Source organism: Odocoileus virginianus, chromosome 22 (genome assembly GCF_023699985.2).
Source record: "Odocoileus virginianus isolate 20LAN1187 ecotype Illinois chromosome 22, Ovbor_1.2, whole genome shotgun sequence".
NCBI classification, from domain to species: domain Eukaryota; kingdom Metazoa; phylum Chordata; class Mammalia; order Artiodactyla; family Cervidae; genus Odocoileus; species Odocoileus virginianus.
Window position 1 is genome coordinate 6,319,819 of NC_069695.1, and position 16,914 is coordinate 6,336,732.

General features: G+C 42.2%; 1 protein-coding gene across 1 annotated transcript; it reads right to left on the reverse strand.

Annotated features, from left to right (window-relative positions):
• Positions 1 to 7,016: 7,016 nt before the first annotated feature.
• LOC139030330 (dynactin-associated protein-like) lies at positions 7,017 to 15,596 on the reverse strand (the record flags this gene model as incomplete). The annotated part of the gene is made up of 3 exons (XM_070452418.1): positions 15,540 to 15,596; positions 10,247 to 10,411; positions 7,017 to 7,160 (listed from the first exon to the last, which is right to left on the reverse strand). Coding segments are annotated over exons 1-3 (366 nt in total), but the record flags the coding sequence as incomplete, so codon positions are not given.
• Between the last annotated feature and the right edge of the window lie 1,318 nt (positions 15,597 to 16,914).

Genomic DNA, 16,914 nt, shown 5'->3' on the forward strand with positions numbered 1-16,914 from the left:
ACATTACAAATGGTGGTGTTGTAGAAATGATGAAGTGACTGTATAAAGACTGTATGAAGAAATGATAGTATGACTGTAGGGTTAATTGATGTGGTGGTCCCTACAGCAAAAGTTCAGTAGACATTGTACCCACCATATATTGTTGATGCAATGTTATTGTGGCTATGAATTCATTTGAAGGGGCAGTGAAATTGCTAAATCTACTATGATAGTAAATCACTTAACTGGGGTTGCATTTTCTATTAACAGGTATTGTTTCTATTACAAGGTTATGGAGATTATTATTTCAGCTGAAGTCATTATGGCGCTGTGATTAGAAAGTCAGCTGAGTTGGTAACATCTGTGTTGACTTTATTTTAATTGAGGAGGTGGCAAAGAGAATTGAATATAATGCTTACATTATGTTAGAAAGCAGACCAGATTCGCTTGCTGAGACAGAGGTAGCAATTGTGGTAGTGTAAAATCATGGAATAGCAAAGAACAGTGTCTAGAGATTCTGGTAAGCTGATACTGCAGGTTCCTTTCAAATGAAAATAGTTTAGAATTGAGTTGAAATTTTTGAATGATTTGTGCAGTTGTAGCTTCAGGTGAGTAAGAGGGTATACTATTGTGAACAGAAAGGGGTGAACTGGTAAAGTATTATAATAAGAGAAGATTCAGAAAGAGATACAGAACTCTGGATCTTAACTGGTCACAGATCCAGTTAATATGAATCAGGAACTTATGGACACTCAGTGCAATTAAAATACTACTTGCAGTTTATTGCAGTTGTGGTAATGCTCTCAGTAAAGGAAATGTTTGGAGATACGGTGACAGGGTAAGGTTAAAGATGGTGCTAAGAGTTTTCCTGCTGGGTTCCAAAGAGGAGGTGGTTGTTGCTGTGGCTGTGTTTCCAGCAGAAGTTGTAGAAGGATACTGGTTGATGGTGGTTCTGGTTGTAGCCTCAGTGGTAGTGCTGGTAGGTGTTGCGGTAGTACACTAAGTCTAAGTGGCAGATGGTACCATGGCTACGGATTGAGTGGAGGTCCTAGTGGTGTCTACTGTGGTTGAAAACTCATTGGTAGTGCTGGAAACTGCTGCAGAAGTGGCAGCAACAGTGGTAGTTAGGAGTTCAGCAGATGGAGGAGAAGCAGTGGTGGCTATTGGGTCATAGCCTCAGTATTAGCAGTGGCAGCTGCTGTGGCAGCTGGTACAGCTGAAGTGGTGACAATTATGGTAGTTGGGGGTTCAGTAAACATGGGGGAGGCAGTGGTGGCTATAGAGATTGTAGTCTCAGTGGTTGGGGTGGCAGTTGTTGTGGTAGTTGGTGCAGCTGAAGTGGTGGCAACTGTAGTGACAGTAGTTTCAGTAGAAGTAGGAGCAGCAGTGGTGGTGGCTGTGCTTGTAGCCTCAGTGGTAGTGGAGTCAGTTGTTTGTGGTAGTTGGTTCAGCTCAAGTGGTGGTTCAGATTTCAGTAGATGTGGGAGCAGCAGTGGTGGTTGTTGTGGTTGTAGCCTCAGTGGTAGTCGTGGCAGCTGTTGTGGTAGTTGGTTCAGCAGAAGTGGTGGCAACTGTGGTGGCTGTACTTTCAGTAGTTGTGGGAGCAGCAGTGCGGGTGGTTGTGGTTGTAGCCTCAGTGGTAGTGGTGGCAGTTGTCATAGCTGGTTTGTCTGAAGTGCTGGCAGCTATGTGGTGGTAGTTTCAGTAGATGTGGCAGCAGCAGTGGTTGTGGTTATGGTGGTAGCCTCAGTGGTAGTGCTGTCAGTAGTAGTAGGTGGTTCATCTGAACTGGTGGCAACTGTGGTAGTGGTACTTTCAGTAGTTGTGAGAGCAGCAGTGGTTGTGGTTGTGGCTGTAGCCTCGGTGGTAGTGGTGTCAGTTGTGGTAGCTGGTTCAGCTGAAGTGGTGGCAACTGTGGTGGTGGTAGTTTCAGTAGATGTGGGAGCAGCAGTGGTTGCGGTGGTGGCGGTGGCCTCGGTGGTAGTGCTGTCAGAGGTGGTAGCTGGTTCAGCTGAAGTGGTGGCAGCTGTGGTGGTGGTAGTTTCAGTAGATGTGGGAGCAGCAGTGGTGGTGGTTGTGGTTGTAGTCTCAGTGGTAGTTGTGGCAGCTGTTGTGGTAGTTGGTTCAGCTGAAGTGGTGGCAGCTGTGGTGGTGGTAGTTTCAGTAGATGTGGGAGCAGCCGTGGTGGTGGTTGTGGTTGTAGCCTCAGTGGTAGTGGTGTCAGTTGTGGTAGCTGGTTCGTCTGAAGTGTTGGGAACTGTGGTGGTGGTAGTTTCACTAGATGTGGGAGCAGCAGTGGTTGTGGTTGTGGTAGTAGCCTCAGTGGTAGTGCTGTCAGTAGTGGTAGGTGGTTCATCTGAACTGGTGGCAACTGTGGTGGTGGTAGTTTCAGTAGTTGTGGGAGCAGCAGTGGTGGTGGTTGTGGTTGTAGCCTCAGTGGTAGTGGTGGCAGTTGTGGTAGTTGGTTCAGCTGAAGTGGTGGCAGCTGTGGTGGTGGTAGTTTCAGTAGTTGTGGGAGCAGCAGTGGTGGTGGTTGTGGTTGTAGCCTCAGTGGTAGTCGTGGCAGCTGTTGTGGTAGTTGGTTCAGCTGAAGTGGTGGCAGCTGTGGTGGTGGTAGTTTCAGTAGATGTGGGAGCAGCAGTGGTGGTGGTTGTGGTGGTGGCCTCGGTGGTAGTGCTGTCAGAGGTGGTAGTTGGTTCAGCTGAAGTGGTGGCAACTGTGGTGGTGGCTGTTTCAGTAGATGTGGGAGCAGCAGTGGTGGTGGTTGTGGTTGTAGCCTCAGTGGTAGTGGTGGCAGTTGTGGTAGTTGGTTCAGCTGAAGTGGTGGCAGCTGTGGTGGTGGTAGTTTCAGTAGTTGTGGGAGCAGCAGTGGTGGTGGTTGTGGTTGTAGCCTCAGTGGTAGTGGTGGCAGTTGTGGTAGTTGGTTCAGCTGAAGTGGTGGCAGCTGTGGTGGTGGTAGTTTCAGTAGTTGTGGGAGCAGCAGTGGTGGTGGTTGTGGTTGTAGCCTCAGTGGTAGTGGTGGCAGTTGTGGTAGTTGGTTCAGCTGAAGTGGTGGCAGCTGTGGTGGTGGTAGTTTCAGTAGATGTGGGAGCAGCAGTGGTGGTGGTTGTGGTTGTAGCCTCAGTGGTAGTGGTGGCAGTTGTGGTAGTTGGTTCAGCTGAAGTGGTGGCAGCTGTGGTGGTGGTAGTTTCAGTAGTTGTGGGAGCAGCAGTGGTGGTTGTTGTGGTTGTAGCCTCAGTGGTAGTCGTGGCAGCTGTTGTGGTAGTTGGTTCAGCTGAAGTGGTGGCAACTGTGGTGGTGGCTGTTTCAGTAGATGTGGGAGCAGCAGTGGTTGTGGTTGTGGTTGTAGCCTCAGTGGTAGTGGTGGCAGTTGTGGTAGTTGGTTCAGCTGAAGTGGTGGCAGCTGTGGTGGTGGTAGTTTCAGTAGTTGTGGGAGCAGCAGTGGTGGTGGTTGTGGTTGTAGCCTCAGTGGTAGTGGTGGCAGTTGTGGTAGTTGGTTCAGCTGAAGTGGTGGCAGCTGTGGTGGTGGTAGTTTCAGTAGTTGTGGGAGCAGCAGTGGTGGTGGTTGTGGTTGTAGCCTCAGTGGTAGTGGTGGCAGTTGTGGTAGTTGGTTCAGCTGAAGTGGTGGCAACTGTGGTGGTGGCTGTTTCAGTAGATGTGGGAGCAGCAGTGGTGGTGGTTGTGGTTGTAGCCTCAGTGGTAGTCGTGGCAGTTGTGGTAGTTGGTTCAGCTGAAGTGGTGGCAACTGTGGTGGTGGCTGTTTCAGTAGATGTGGGAGCAGCCGTGGTGGTGGTTGTGGTTGTAGCCTCAGTGGTAGTCGTGGCAGTTGTGGTAGTTGGTTCAGCTGAAGTGGTGGCAGCTGTGGTGGTGGTAGTTTCAGTAGATGTGGGAGCAGCAGTGGTGGTGGTTGTGGTTGTAGCCTCAGTGGTAGTTGTGGCAGTTGTGGTAGGTGTTTCAGCTGAAGTGGTGGCAACTGTGGTGGTGGCTGTTTCAGTAGATGTGGGAGCAGCCATGGTGGTGGTTGTGGTTGTAGCCTCAGTGGTAGTGGTGGCAGCTGTTGTGGTAACTGGTTCAGCTGAAGTGGTGGCAACTGTGGTTGTTGTACTTTCAGTAGATGTGGGAGCAGCAGTGGTGGTGGTTGTGGTTGTAGCCTCAGTGGTAGTGGTGGCAGTTGTGGTAGTTGGTTCAGCTGAAGTGGTGGCAACTGTGGTGGTGGCTGTTTCAGTAGATGTGGGAGCAGCAGTGGTGGTGGTTGTGGTTGTAGCCTCAGTGGTAGTCGTGGCAGCTGTTGTGGTAGTTGGTTCAGCTGAAGTGGTGGCAGCTGTGGTGGTGGTAGTTTCAGTAGATGTGGGAGCAGCCGTGGTGGTGGTTGTGGTTGTGGCCTCAGTGGTAGTCGTGGCAGCTGTTGTGGTAGTTGGTTCAGCTGAAGTGGTGGCAGCTGTGGTGGTGGCTGTTTCAGTAGACGTTGGAGCAGCCGTGGTGGTGGTTGTGGTTGTAGCCTCAGTGGTAGTCGTGGCAGCTGTTGTGGTAGTTGGTTCAGCTGAAGTGGTGGCAGCTGTGGTGGTGGTAGTTTCAGTAGTTGTGGGAGCAGCAGTGGTGGTGGTTGTGGTTGTAGCCTCAGTGGTAGTGGTGGCAGTTGTGGTAGTTGGTTCAGCTGAAGTGGTGGCAGCTGTGGTGGTGGTAGTTTCAGTAGATGTGGGAGCAGCAGTGGTGGTGGTTGTGGTTGTAGCCTCAGTGGTAGTCGTGGCAGTTGTGGTAGTTGGTTCAGCTGAAGTGGTGGCAGCTGTGGTGGTGGTAGTTTCAGTAGATGTTGGAGCAGCAGTGGTGGTGGTTGTGGTTGTAGCCTCAGTGGTAGTCGTGGCAGTTGTGGTAGTTGGTTCAGCTGAAGTGGTGGCAACTGTGGTGGTGGTAGTTTCAGTAGATGTGGGAGCAGCAGTGGTGGTGGTTGTGGTTGTAGCCTCAGTGGTAGTGGTGGCAGTTGTGGTAGTTGGTTCAGCTGAAGTGGTGGCAGCTGTGGTGGTGGTAGTTTCAGTAGATGTTGGAGCAGCAGTGGTGGTGGTTGTGGTTGTGGCCTCAGTGGTAGTGGTGGCAGTTGTGGTAGTTGGTTCAGCTGAAGTGGTGGCAGCTGTGGTGGTGGTAGTTTCAGTAGTTGTGGGAGCAGCAGTGGTGGTGGTTGTGGTTGTAGCCTCAGTGGTAGTGGTGGCAGTTGTGGTAGTTGGTTCAGCTGAAGTGGTGGCAGCTGTGGTGGTGGTAGTTTCAGTAGATGTTGGAGCAGCAGTGGTGGTGGTTGTGGTTGTGGCCTCAGTGGTAGTGGTGGCAGTTGTGGTAGTTGGTTCAGCTGAAGTGGTGGCAACTGTGGTGGTGGCTGTTTCAGTAGATGTGGGAGCAGCAGTGGTGGTGGTTGTGGTTGTAGCCTCAGTGGTAGTGGTGGCAGTTGTGGTAGTTGGTTCAGCTGAAGTGGTGGCAGCTGTGGTGGTGGTAGTTTCAGTAGTTGTGGGAGCAGCAGTGGTGGTGGTTGTGGTTGTAGCCTCAGTGGTAGTCGTGGCAGCTGTTGTGGTAGTTGGTTCAGCTGAAGTGGTGGCAGCTGTGGTGGTGGCTGTTTCAGTAGATGTGGGAGCAGTAGTGGTTGTGGTTGTGGTTGTAGCCTCAGTGGTAGTGGTGGCAGTTGTGGTAGTTGGTTCAGCTGAAGTGGTGGCAGCTGTGGTGGTGGTAGTTTCAGTAGTTGTGGGAGCAGCAGTGGTGGTGGTTGTGGTTGTAGCCTCAGTGGTAGTGGTGGCAGTTGTGGTAGTTGGTTCAGCTGAAGTGGTGGCAGCTGTGGTGGTGGTAGTTTCAGTAGATGTGGGAGCAGCAGTGGTTGTGGTTGTGGTTGTAGCCTCAGTGGTAGTGGTGGCAGTTGTGGTAGTTGGTTCAGCTGAAGTGGTGGCAGCTGTGGTGGTGGTAGTTTCAGTAGATGTGGGAGCAGCAGTGGTGGTGGTTGTGGTTGTGGCCTCAGTGGTAGTGGTGGCAGTTGTGGTAGTTGGTTCAGCTGAAGTGGTGGCAGCTGTGGTGGTGGTTGTTTCAGTAGATGTGGGAGCAGCAGTGGGGGTGGTTGTGGTTGTGGCCTCAGTGGTAGTGGTGGCAGTTGTGGTAGGTGTTTCAGTTGAAGTGGTGGCAACTGTGGTGGTGGCTGTTTCAGTAGATGTGGGAGCAGCAGTGGTGGTGGTTGTGGTTGTAGCCTCAGTGGTAGTGGTGGCAGTTGTGGTAGTTGGTTCAGCTGAAGTGGTGGCAGCTGTGGTGGTAGTTTCAGTAGTTGTGGGAGCAGCAGTGGTGGTGGTTGTGGTTGTAGCCTCAGTGGTAGTGGTGGCAGTTGTGGTAGTTGGTTCAGCTGAAGTGGTGGCAGCTGTGGTGGTGGTAGTTTCAGTAGTTGTGGGAGCAGCAGTGGTGGTGGTTGTGGTTGTAGCCTCAGTGGTAGTGGTGGAAGTTGTGGTAGTTGGTTCAGCTGAAGTGGTGGCAGCTGTGGTGGTTGTACTTTCGGTAGATGTGGGAGCAGCAGTGGGGGTGGTTGTGGTTGTAGCCTCAGTGGTAGTGGTGGCAGTTGTGGTAGTTGGTTCAGCTGAAGTGGTGGCAGCTGTGGTGGTGGTAGTTTCAGTAGTTGTGGGAGCAGCAGTGGTGGTGGTTGTGGTTGTAGCCTCAGTGGTAGTGGTGGCAGTTGTGGTAGTTGGTTCAGCTGAAGTGGTGGCAGCTGTGGTGGTGGTAGTTTCAGTAGTTGTGAGAGCAGCAGTGGTGGTGGTTGTGGTTGTAGCCTCAGTGGTAGTGGTGGCAGTTGTGGTAGTTGGTTCAGCTGAAGTGGTGGCAGCTGTGGTGGTGGTAGTTTCAGTAGTTGTGGGAGCAGCAGTGGGGGTGGTTGTGGTTGTAGCCTCAGTGGTAGTCGTGGCAGCTGTTGTGGTAGCTGTTTTAGCTGAAGTGGTGGCAACTGTGGTGGCTGTACTTTCAGCACTTGTGGCAGCAGCAGTCGTGGTGGTTGTGGTTGTAGCTGTCCCCTGGTTTTGAGGTAGTTGTATAACAATTTGGGGACTATTATTTTTCCCATTATATACCAGACTCACTATCAATACTCCAACTGCTGTTGTTATCACAGAAGCTAAGAGAGAAGCCAGGAATATTTTCCACAGAGACCAGTCACTGAAGAAATTTCTTGTCATCTGGAAAGAATTTAAATAACACTACTGAAGTTGAAACCAAATGTTGCAAGATGAATTTACGCCATTGATAATCTTTTCATATATAGATTACTTCAGTGGAAGATGTATAAACAAAATAAATTACCTTCATAGCCTGTAATATTATAAATATTGGCTCAAGCTTAAGGTTTCACTTAGGAAAGGCTTGGTCTTTGTAATAGGAATAAAGGAATGTCCACTGATCTCTCTGCTTTCTTTCATTGTCTGTATTTAAAACTAAAAGAAATAACAAATGTCATCTTAGAAACACTTTATTCCTCCCTCTAGCAAGAGAAGTCAGAGAAGGCAATGGCACCCCACTCCAGTGCTCTTGCCTGGAGAATCCCAGGGACGGGGGAGCCTGGGGGGCTGCCGTCTATGGGGTCGCACAGAGTCAGACACGACTGAAGCGACTTAGCAGCAGCAGCAGCAGCAGCAAGAGAAGCATCTACAGCTGTGTGGCTGCCTGCTCAGTAATCTGAGGGACCCAAAAGAGCACCTGATAAAATTTTCTCCCATCTTTGGCCAATCAGCTGTCAGAAACAGGTCTGCTTTGCAGCCTTCCATCTTAAATGCATTAACTAATTGGTTTTCAAATATTCTAGCTAACTTCATACAGGTTAGTAATAGCAACATGAAATTCAAAGTTGAAAACATTTCTTGAAATTCAGCTTGTGCTGACATCAGCTATTTTCATTGGGTAAGATGCTTACCTCTTTGACATTCTTTCATCCATAAAAATATATGTAATAAGATTAGAATTGGGATTAATGTCTGTACAATACTTTGTAATCAATCTCTCTCTTTGTTATTGTAGAGAAAATACTGCATAGTATAAAACATGTAAGCCTTGAGATAGGAGGTCTTGAATCTGAATTCCATACCATTAATATTCTGAGCAAATTTCTTAACTTGCCTAATTTTCAACTTGCCTTATATCAAAAGTGGGGATAACAATATCTACCTCCAAATGTTATTGAGAAAATTAAAATAAGAAACATCCTCCAAATAAGATTTTTGCAGAAGGCAGTGTATTATAGTAATTAAGGGCATAGCCATTGGAATCTAACAGATTTAGTTGTAAATTATATTAATAAATCTTTTACTGGATAGATGGTGCTATTTGGAAGTTTCCCTTTACATGTAAAGCTTCAATTCCTTTTAATAGGGTTGTTATAAATAGTAAATAAAAAACAGTATGAGTAATATTTTCCTAGTACTTTCTTAAGTACTTAAATACTTCTGATTTCACTAATGAACTCATTCTAATCCATTTCCTTTTGACTGAAAATGATTACTAAAGGAAACAGAGTGCATAAGTCTTTGGCGCATGTAGGGTGGCCCTTTAGTGTCCCAAAATAGGAGACACTGTCTCAGACAATAAACCACAATTTGAGTGTTGAGAGCAACACCCACTAGGCAGAAACAGTCAGAAACAGCTCAAGGACACTGGATACCAAGGCTAAGGAAATCTGGGGCACCAACTAAGAGAGTCCAATGACTAAAAGAACCGCCTGCCCCATGTCATCTAGGCCTCAGAAGGGAATCAAGGGGGAAAGAGAGGAAGGACAATATTTATATTTCAGAGGCAAAATTATCCTCATTTTTTGCTCGAATCTTTAAAAAGAGGAGCAAGACTAATTGAAACTCAATCTCAGACCCGTGTTCAAGTGCTATTACTGCTACTGTCTAGCTGTGTGAATTCTTACAAACAATCTCAACTCCCTAGACTACAGTGTTTTTCCATCTGTGGTGAAGAAAAGGCATCTAAAATAACTTTCAGCTCTCTGATTGGACTGCTTTGTTTGAGGTCATCAGAGATAAATTCTCTAAATGTGTTTAGTCGTTCAGTCATATCCAACTCTTTGCAGCCCCATGGACTGTAGCCAGCCAGGTTCCTCTGTCCATGGGATTTCCCAGGCAAGGATACTGGAGTGGGTTGCCATTTCCTCCAGGGGATCTTCCAATCCAGGGATCGAACCCCCATGTTCTGTGTCTCCTGCATTGCAGGCTGATTCTTTACCCTTGAGCCATCAGGGAAATCCATTTTCTAAATAATTCCTATCAAAAACCTTCTTCCACAATGTCTCTTGCCATCAAGAGTTTATCCTCTTATTTTATCAAAGTCTTTCTAAACTGTTTCTAAAGTGGGGTTAATTAGAGGAGGGGTATAATCCAAACTGCCAGGCATCGTTATCAATCAGTCATAAATCAAGTTTTAACCTGGAGTAAGGGGTTGAATCAAGGAAGACTCAGGCATCAGATTTTAGGTGAAGAATACAGAATAATGAGAAAGAGTGTGAAGAATACAGGAAATCTGCCTCTGGGCACCAAACCAAGTTGGTACTAAATAGTTTCTAAATCAAGGTTGATAACACATGAGGTCAGAGACAGGAGGCTGACAGAAGGACCACAGTTAGGCCCAGAAGCAGGAAAGGAAGGAGGGTGAGGCAGATCACCCACAGACTAGGGCCCCAGGGCCTTAGCACATGACTTCACTTTCTACCGAGCAAGGGTTGCGACATCATTCACTGTCAGTGCATTGCTGTCATCGCCTAGTCAGTCCTCCAAACAAAGGAACCCAAAACTCTGCTTTTTTTTTTGACACATATATTTTCCCAAGTGTTAGTCACTCAGTAGTGTCCAACTCTTTGTGACCCCATGGACTATACAGCCTACCAGGCTCCTCTGCCCATGAGATTCTCCAGGCAAGAATACTTGAGTGGGTAGCCATTTCCAGAGGGTCTTCCTCACTCAGGGATCAAACTGAGTCTCCTGCGCTACAGGCAGATTCTTTACTGTCAGAGGCACCAGGGGAGCCCCATATATTTTCCCTAAACTCTATATATGTTTTTTCTTCCCATTAAGATCATTAGCTCTTTAAATTAACAGCCCCATAAATCTACCTCTATTGCATTTCTTCTCAGTGAAGACATGTTCAGAGGACACTGTAGATTTGCAAAAGAACAATGTTAATTGACTGAATTTTTTTCTCTAATATTAAACCAAGAGCACTTCTATGTGGATTATATCATAACCCAGAGAAAAAGTGTCACCCCAAATATTACCTGACAACATGGAGATTCTCTGTTTGGAAATTCTGAATATCCAAGGGTTCCTGTGTTGGTGCAGACATCAGTTAAATTGGGACCAGCATCACCAGTTACATCAATTGATGTTGTAAGCCCACATGCTGAACTGTGAGCTTCATAGTTTGGAAGGTTCTGTAGTGGCTGTACGCAGAAAAGAATGGGGAGAAATAAGATGCTACTGTATCTTATGTCTAAAGTAATACAATTCTGACAAATGTAAGTTAGGTTGTGACATATTATGACATATTTGGTCAAAGAAGACCATTTGAAAGCTGACTGAGGAATAAATAAATATACTATACTTCTCAAAACAAGATTACATTCAATTATTTTATATAATCATTGACATTAATTACAAAGTATCTGAGCAAACTAGTAATAGAAGAAATTTTCCCACAATTAACAAAGGGTAGCTCCATAAAACCCAAGTTAACATCATAATTAATTGTGAAATATTTCAGGCTCTCCCCCTGAATTTGGGAGTAACACAAGATATTCACTTTCACAACTTCCATTCAATGTTACATTGGAGGTCTTAGCCAGTGCATTGTTGGCAAAACGAAAATGAAGTTATAAAATTTGAAAAAATAATAATGATATGATTGTGTTTATAGAAAATCCAAAAGAACCTACAGACAGAATGTTAGAATAAGTGAATTAATGAGGTCAGTAAATACAAGATAAGTATACAAAAATCAAAAAAGTTGGAGCTGTCAGTATAAACTCATGCTCATAAAATACAAATATAGATGATCTCATAGAGAAGTATCTATAGATATGTGTGTCTACACAGGTTACTATGTGCACATATATTTCCTTCCTTTGTCAGCTGAGGAGACCTAGAAGCGACAACACAGTTGCAGGAACAAGCTCCCAGATCTTGGTTTCTGATACCACACTCTTACTTAGTTAAAAGAAATGAGGAATCTCTGGAGAAATGGCTAATGATAGGGCTGGGGTGGAAATTTACAAGATGAGCCTGGAGCATCTTTTAATATCAGAGATTAAGGAAATCCTCCCATGCTTCACCAAAATATAATAATAATGATGATGACAGGTGTATGTCAGTATGTCAAAGTAACACAGGAATCAACTGAAAGAGCTCTCGATGGCCAAAGCTATTTGGAGCAAAAAAACTTAAAGTAGTACTGGATTATAACCCAAAGTAGAAAATGAACATCTGACAGTCCACACTGATATAAATGATTGAACAAATAAATAATGCAGAAGAACAGAAAGGGGGCAGTAAATAAAAACTAAAAAAGTCTGAATAAAATATGGACTTTAAAAAATAACAGTGTATCAACATTGGTTCATTAATTGTAACAAATGTACCATATTAATGTAAGACATTAATAATAGGAGACACTGTTGAAGGAAACAGGTGAGGGGGATTAAGAAGTACAAACTTCCAGGTGCAAAATAAATGAATCACAGGTATGAAAAGTGCAGTATAGGGAATATAGTCATTAAATACACAGTATCTTTATATAGTAACATCATAAGGGGTGGTCATTTTGAAATGTATATAAATACCAAATCACTATGTTGTATAACAGGAAATAATATAGTGCTATAGGTCAATTATACTTCAAAACAAACAGAAAAACTCATAAGAAAAAGAGGTCAGATTTATGGTTATCAGAGGTGGGGTCCATGGAGAGAAGGGAGAATTGGATGAAGGCAGTAAAAAGGAACAAACTTCTAGTTTAAGATAAATAAGTACTAGGAATGTGATGTACAATATGATTAATATAATTAACTCTGCTCTATATTATATATGAAAGCTAAAAAGCAAATTCTAAGAGATCTCATCACAAAAAAAATATATGAGATGATGGATAATCACTAAACAAATTGTAATAATCATTTAATCAGCAAGTAAAGCAAATCATTATGCCATACAACTTAAACTTATGTGGTGCTGTATGTCAATTATATCTGAATGAAGCTGGAAGAAAAATAGAGGAAATCAGGTACTAGTTAGATGGGAATTCTGTTTGCTGTTTTCTATGTTTAGAAAATTGTTCTATTCATTTGCTTTAAAACTGTACTATGTTTGCAGTTTTCTATAAAGCTATAACTATTTTCTAAAATAAAGTTTTTATTTTAATAATAATGTAACTATAACACAGTTACATTATTCAGGTTCTAGCACCCAGGATTTCTAAGTCTAATAAGTCCAGTACCCATCTATCCACAACCTACTAACTAAACTTGCTGAAACAAGAATGGGTTCTGTAGCCGAAACATTACTAATGCCATCCTGTTTTTTTCAACAGATCTAGGCAGTCCATGAAAGACAAATCACTTAGGAATCTCTCAACATGCATTTTCTAGTTTCTATATGATTGTTTTACTCTTACCAGATCTTATGCTTCTTTGATGAAGCACAATAGACTTGAATTTGAGAAAAATATATGCAGATAAATATGACAAGGATTAGAAGCTGGAAAATGCTTGGTACATGCATATTCACCTGAGTCTTCATGGGGCAGGTAGGACAAAGGAGGAAGGGAAGGGTGTTGGGAAGATATAAGCAAAAAATTTCACAAGCCTTCAGCAAGTAGTGATCTAAAACACACTATAATGCATATAAACAATATTCTTGTACTATAACTATATAATGTGATAAATATCACTTTAGTGATAACTATAACTATAGTTGATCATGTTACAGTTTAGTATCAAAGCAGCACACTATTCAGCTTAAACTTACAATGCTATGTGTCAAATACATTCAAAGACTATAAAAACAAAAGACTTCAACTATATCTGTGATGGCTTATTTCTTAAATTTGGTTTTGGTACATGCATGCTTATTATATTATTCTTTAAGTCTTTTAAATGCATGTTGAATTCTTTTAAATAAATGAATTAAAAAGATGGGTTCAAATAAGAAAGGGGTTGCTTGGTTAGGTTTTTCTTAAAGTGAGTTTAAGAGAAAAATAACTGCAGATACAGTCTTAAGAAAAGAAGGAGAGCAATCTGTGTTACATTCTTACGGGAGTGTAAATTGTTCTGTGTAAATTTGTAATAGCTGAAAAATATTATAGAATTATTTAATTTTTTCTCACAGGATAACAAGAGTATTATTTAAATATGCTCTATAATTATATTGATTAACTAACCAATCCTAAATGGTTGTTTAAAATGTTACTGATGTTGCTAGTTCAATCAATCTCTAATTGCCATTAAAACAATCAAGGTACGTATGTGTACAGACACCGGCCACTGAGCAGTTATAAGAAGGAATACACTTGAATATTAAAAAAACTAGTCAAGTTCTGTTTCCTAAAGGTACAATATCATGCCAAAGAAATAAAGAGAATAATAATGCAGTGACACAGAGTAAGAGAAGATATGATACACACAGACACATCAACAAATTCCTGCTGCTGCTGCTGCTAAGTCGCTTCAGTCGTGTCCGACTCTGTGCGACCCCATAGACAGCAGCCCACCAGGCTCCGCCGTCCCTGGGATTCTCCAGGCAAGAACACTGCAGTGGGTTGCCATTTCCTTCTCCAATGCACGAAGGTGAAAAGTGAAAGTGAAGTCCCTCAGTCATGTCCGATTTTTTGCGACCCCATGGACTGCAGCCTACCAGGCTCCTCTGTCCACGGGATTTTCCAGGCAAGAGTACTGGAGCGGGGTGCCATTGCCTTCTCCAACAAATTCCTATCGGCTTTTAAATAGGCAACTTTGAGAAAATCACAGAGATTTATATTTTGTAAAAGTTTGTGTTTCTCTATATTATTACTATCACTATTCTGCAGACATTCAGTTTGTGGCGGATGAATTTGAATATTTTTGGAACTTTTGTAACTAAATAAAAATTCATTGGCCAGACCAGTTTATCTGAATCGAAAATATTTAAGAGAAGAAAATTGGGGGGTAAGTGCACTGAGAGCAGAGTAAAGTTAAAATTTTGAGCAGTTGGGGAGCTATAAATTATAGTTTATAAGCTCCTGGTAGAAGTCAGTAATCTCCAGTACACATACCTAAAATGCATTAGCTATGTTCATGGAATAATATTTTAAATTCTATGCTCAAAACTTAAAAGAGATCACCATTTCATGTTCCCTAAGAAGGAAAAACAGACTCCTAAATTTCTTCTTTTTTTACGTAGATGTCAGTTGCTCCTTTGATCCATTGGTGAAAACAGACCTCAACTGAAAAAAATTTCTCTACCATTATGTACAAATATCCAGATGTAATGTGAGATACTCAGTGATGAAAATGCGTGCTCTTTATTCAAAAATGTCATCACTGCCTAGGGAAATCTTCAAGATGATTAATTCCTTAGTAAAGGGACCTTTTTATCTGAGTATCTTTACACTGTGAAGACCTAATAACACAGTCGCAAGGCTCAAAGAGCCAGGAAGAACGTCTTTAGGGGAAAGAGTGATGATCTAGGATCAAAAGAACAATTTCCCGGCCTTGTAACTTCCTTGTTAGTGCAGGGGGACAAAGATATTTTTCCTCAAAGAATAAAATCGTCCACTCAAACTTATACTGATTTCATTCAACACATTTCCATTTGTCTCCAGTATCAGTAGCTCTCTAGTCAGAGGCAAAGTTTTATAAAAGGCAATCCCAAAACATACAGTCCTAAATTATTTCTTCTAAAAACATAAGCGATAGTCAAATAATATGGTATATAATTGAATTCTACTATTTCCCTCGAATATAATTCTCTACTAAAAAAGAAATTCACAAGTAGTTAACTAGAGGCAAGTCTTTAACTAAAGGACTTGCTAGATAATTTGCTTCCTGTACCAAGACTTCACTTAAAGGACCATGTTCTAACTTTCAAAAATATATGAAATTTTTGATCTCTGACAAATGTACATATTACACTAAAAGTCCAGGCAATTAATACAAAAATCTATATATCACATTTTAAAAACATAATTTGTTAATGCAATCAACCACAGATTTGTCATCTTATAGTTGAGTTACAATAACTGTAGAGAATTATTTGATCAGTTTAATAAATTGTTACACCCTAAATTGCTAATACCTTAGATTAGTGAGAATTAAAATAAATTTCTTAATAATTCATATATTGATATACAGAAAAAACACAGGTTTCCTAATTAACAAGTAGTAATAGAACAGCTGAAAATTGTTTTTTCATGAAGAATTTTGATTAAGAATTCCTTTTGGAGAAGAATTAGGTTGTAATAAAAAAAATAAAGTTGTATTCTTGTTGGAAACAAGACTGTGAACTGCCAGAACACACCACAGTGATGCCACCAATACTCACTGGCTGGTTTCCAGAGTCTTCAATATTCACTACGTATTTTCCACGTTTTCTGTCCATTCCTGAAGTGTCAAAATCACCAGCTTATCTCCAGAAACATTTTTCAGCCTGTTCATTGCTCTTTATACCTGGACCTGGAGAGATAATTGAGTTGATTAATATCCACCATGAGACATCGGTGCTAATGTGGATTAAACCAATAATAATTATTCTTTAGGTGGAATCCACCTTACAGGAAGAAGTAGAGTGTTAGGCAATTATATGATGATACAAGAAAATCAATCCCACCTCTGTGATGACACCTTCAATACTATGCCACCAGACAGCTTGTCTAGTATAAAGAAACTGCAATTATACAATCCTTCCTTCTTTCTCTTATCACATCATTTCACAGAACTCTTCCATCTGACTTCAGGAACAGCCCAAGATAGAATTCTGAAATAAGTGAATGTTACTGTTGCTTCTTTACCAGCCAGACACGAACATCTTTCCACTTTTACTGGCAACAACCTTTAGGTATTTGGAACCCTCTGCTCATCAAGTCTTGACCTTCTCGGGTTTCTTCCCAGCTTTAAAATTTTCCCAATCTATTCTCTTTCTCTGATTCTAGAAAAAGTTAATCTAATCTGATTTATACTTCTGGAAAAAATATATATAATTTGGCTGATACTCCTCCAAGACCCAGACACCTATGGCTAATCTGATGAATGAATTTCTGTGAGTATATTCACCAGAGTCTCCTTCTCTCCCCTTTTTGTGAAATCTATTCAATATTTTGCATAGTTACAAAAAAGATTAATTCTGATTTTCCTTACAATTTAGTAATAGGACACTTGGGTAGGGAGGCTTTTCTAACTTCTGCAAATTATACTCAAATGCAATGGACTTTTTTCTTATCTGTAGAAATATCTTTAGAGGGCTCTATACAATTAGCAAGAGTTAAGAAATCATTTTTAACCTCAAATAAAAAGTTATCAATCAGTTCCCAAAACATGTTTCTAGGGAATCCCAAATAAACTGGTATAGAAGTTTGTGTACGAAGAATGGTGCTTAAATAACCTAAAAGTTTAAAAATATCTCTTCAGTTTGTAATTAGTCCATAGTTAATTTCTTATAAACGAAGCAACAAAAACAAAGTACTTACACTTTTTTGTTGAAAATGTCTCATGGAGCACTTTTTACCTGGCCAGATATCTATCAGGTTTCAAAGACAAGAATTACCTAATAATAGAGCTGAAAGAGGGCTAGGAGATCTTGTCATTCAACTTTGTCACTCTAAGGTTGAGAAAATTTGTATCCAAAGAGAGGAAGTGATAAGACCAGTTATGTGGCAGAACCCAGTTTCTTTTCGGTCTAATACTCTCTCTATAATTAATTA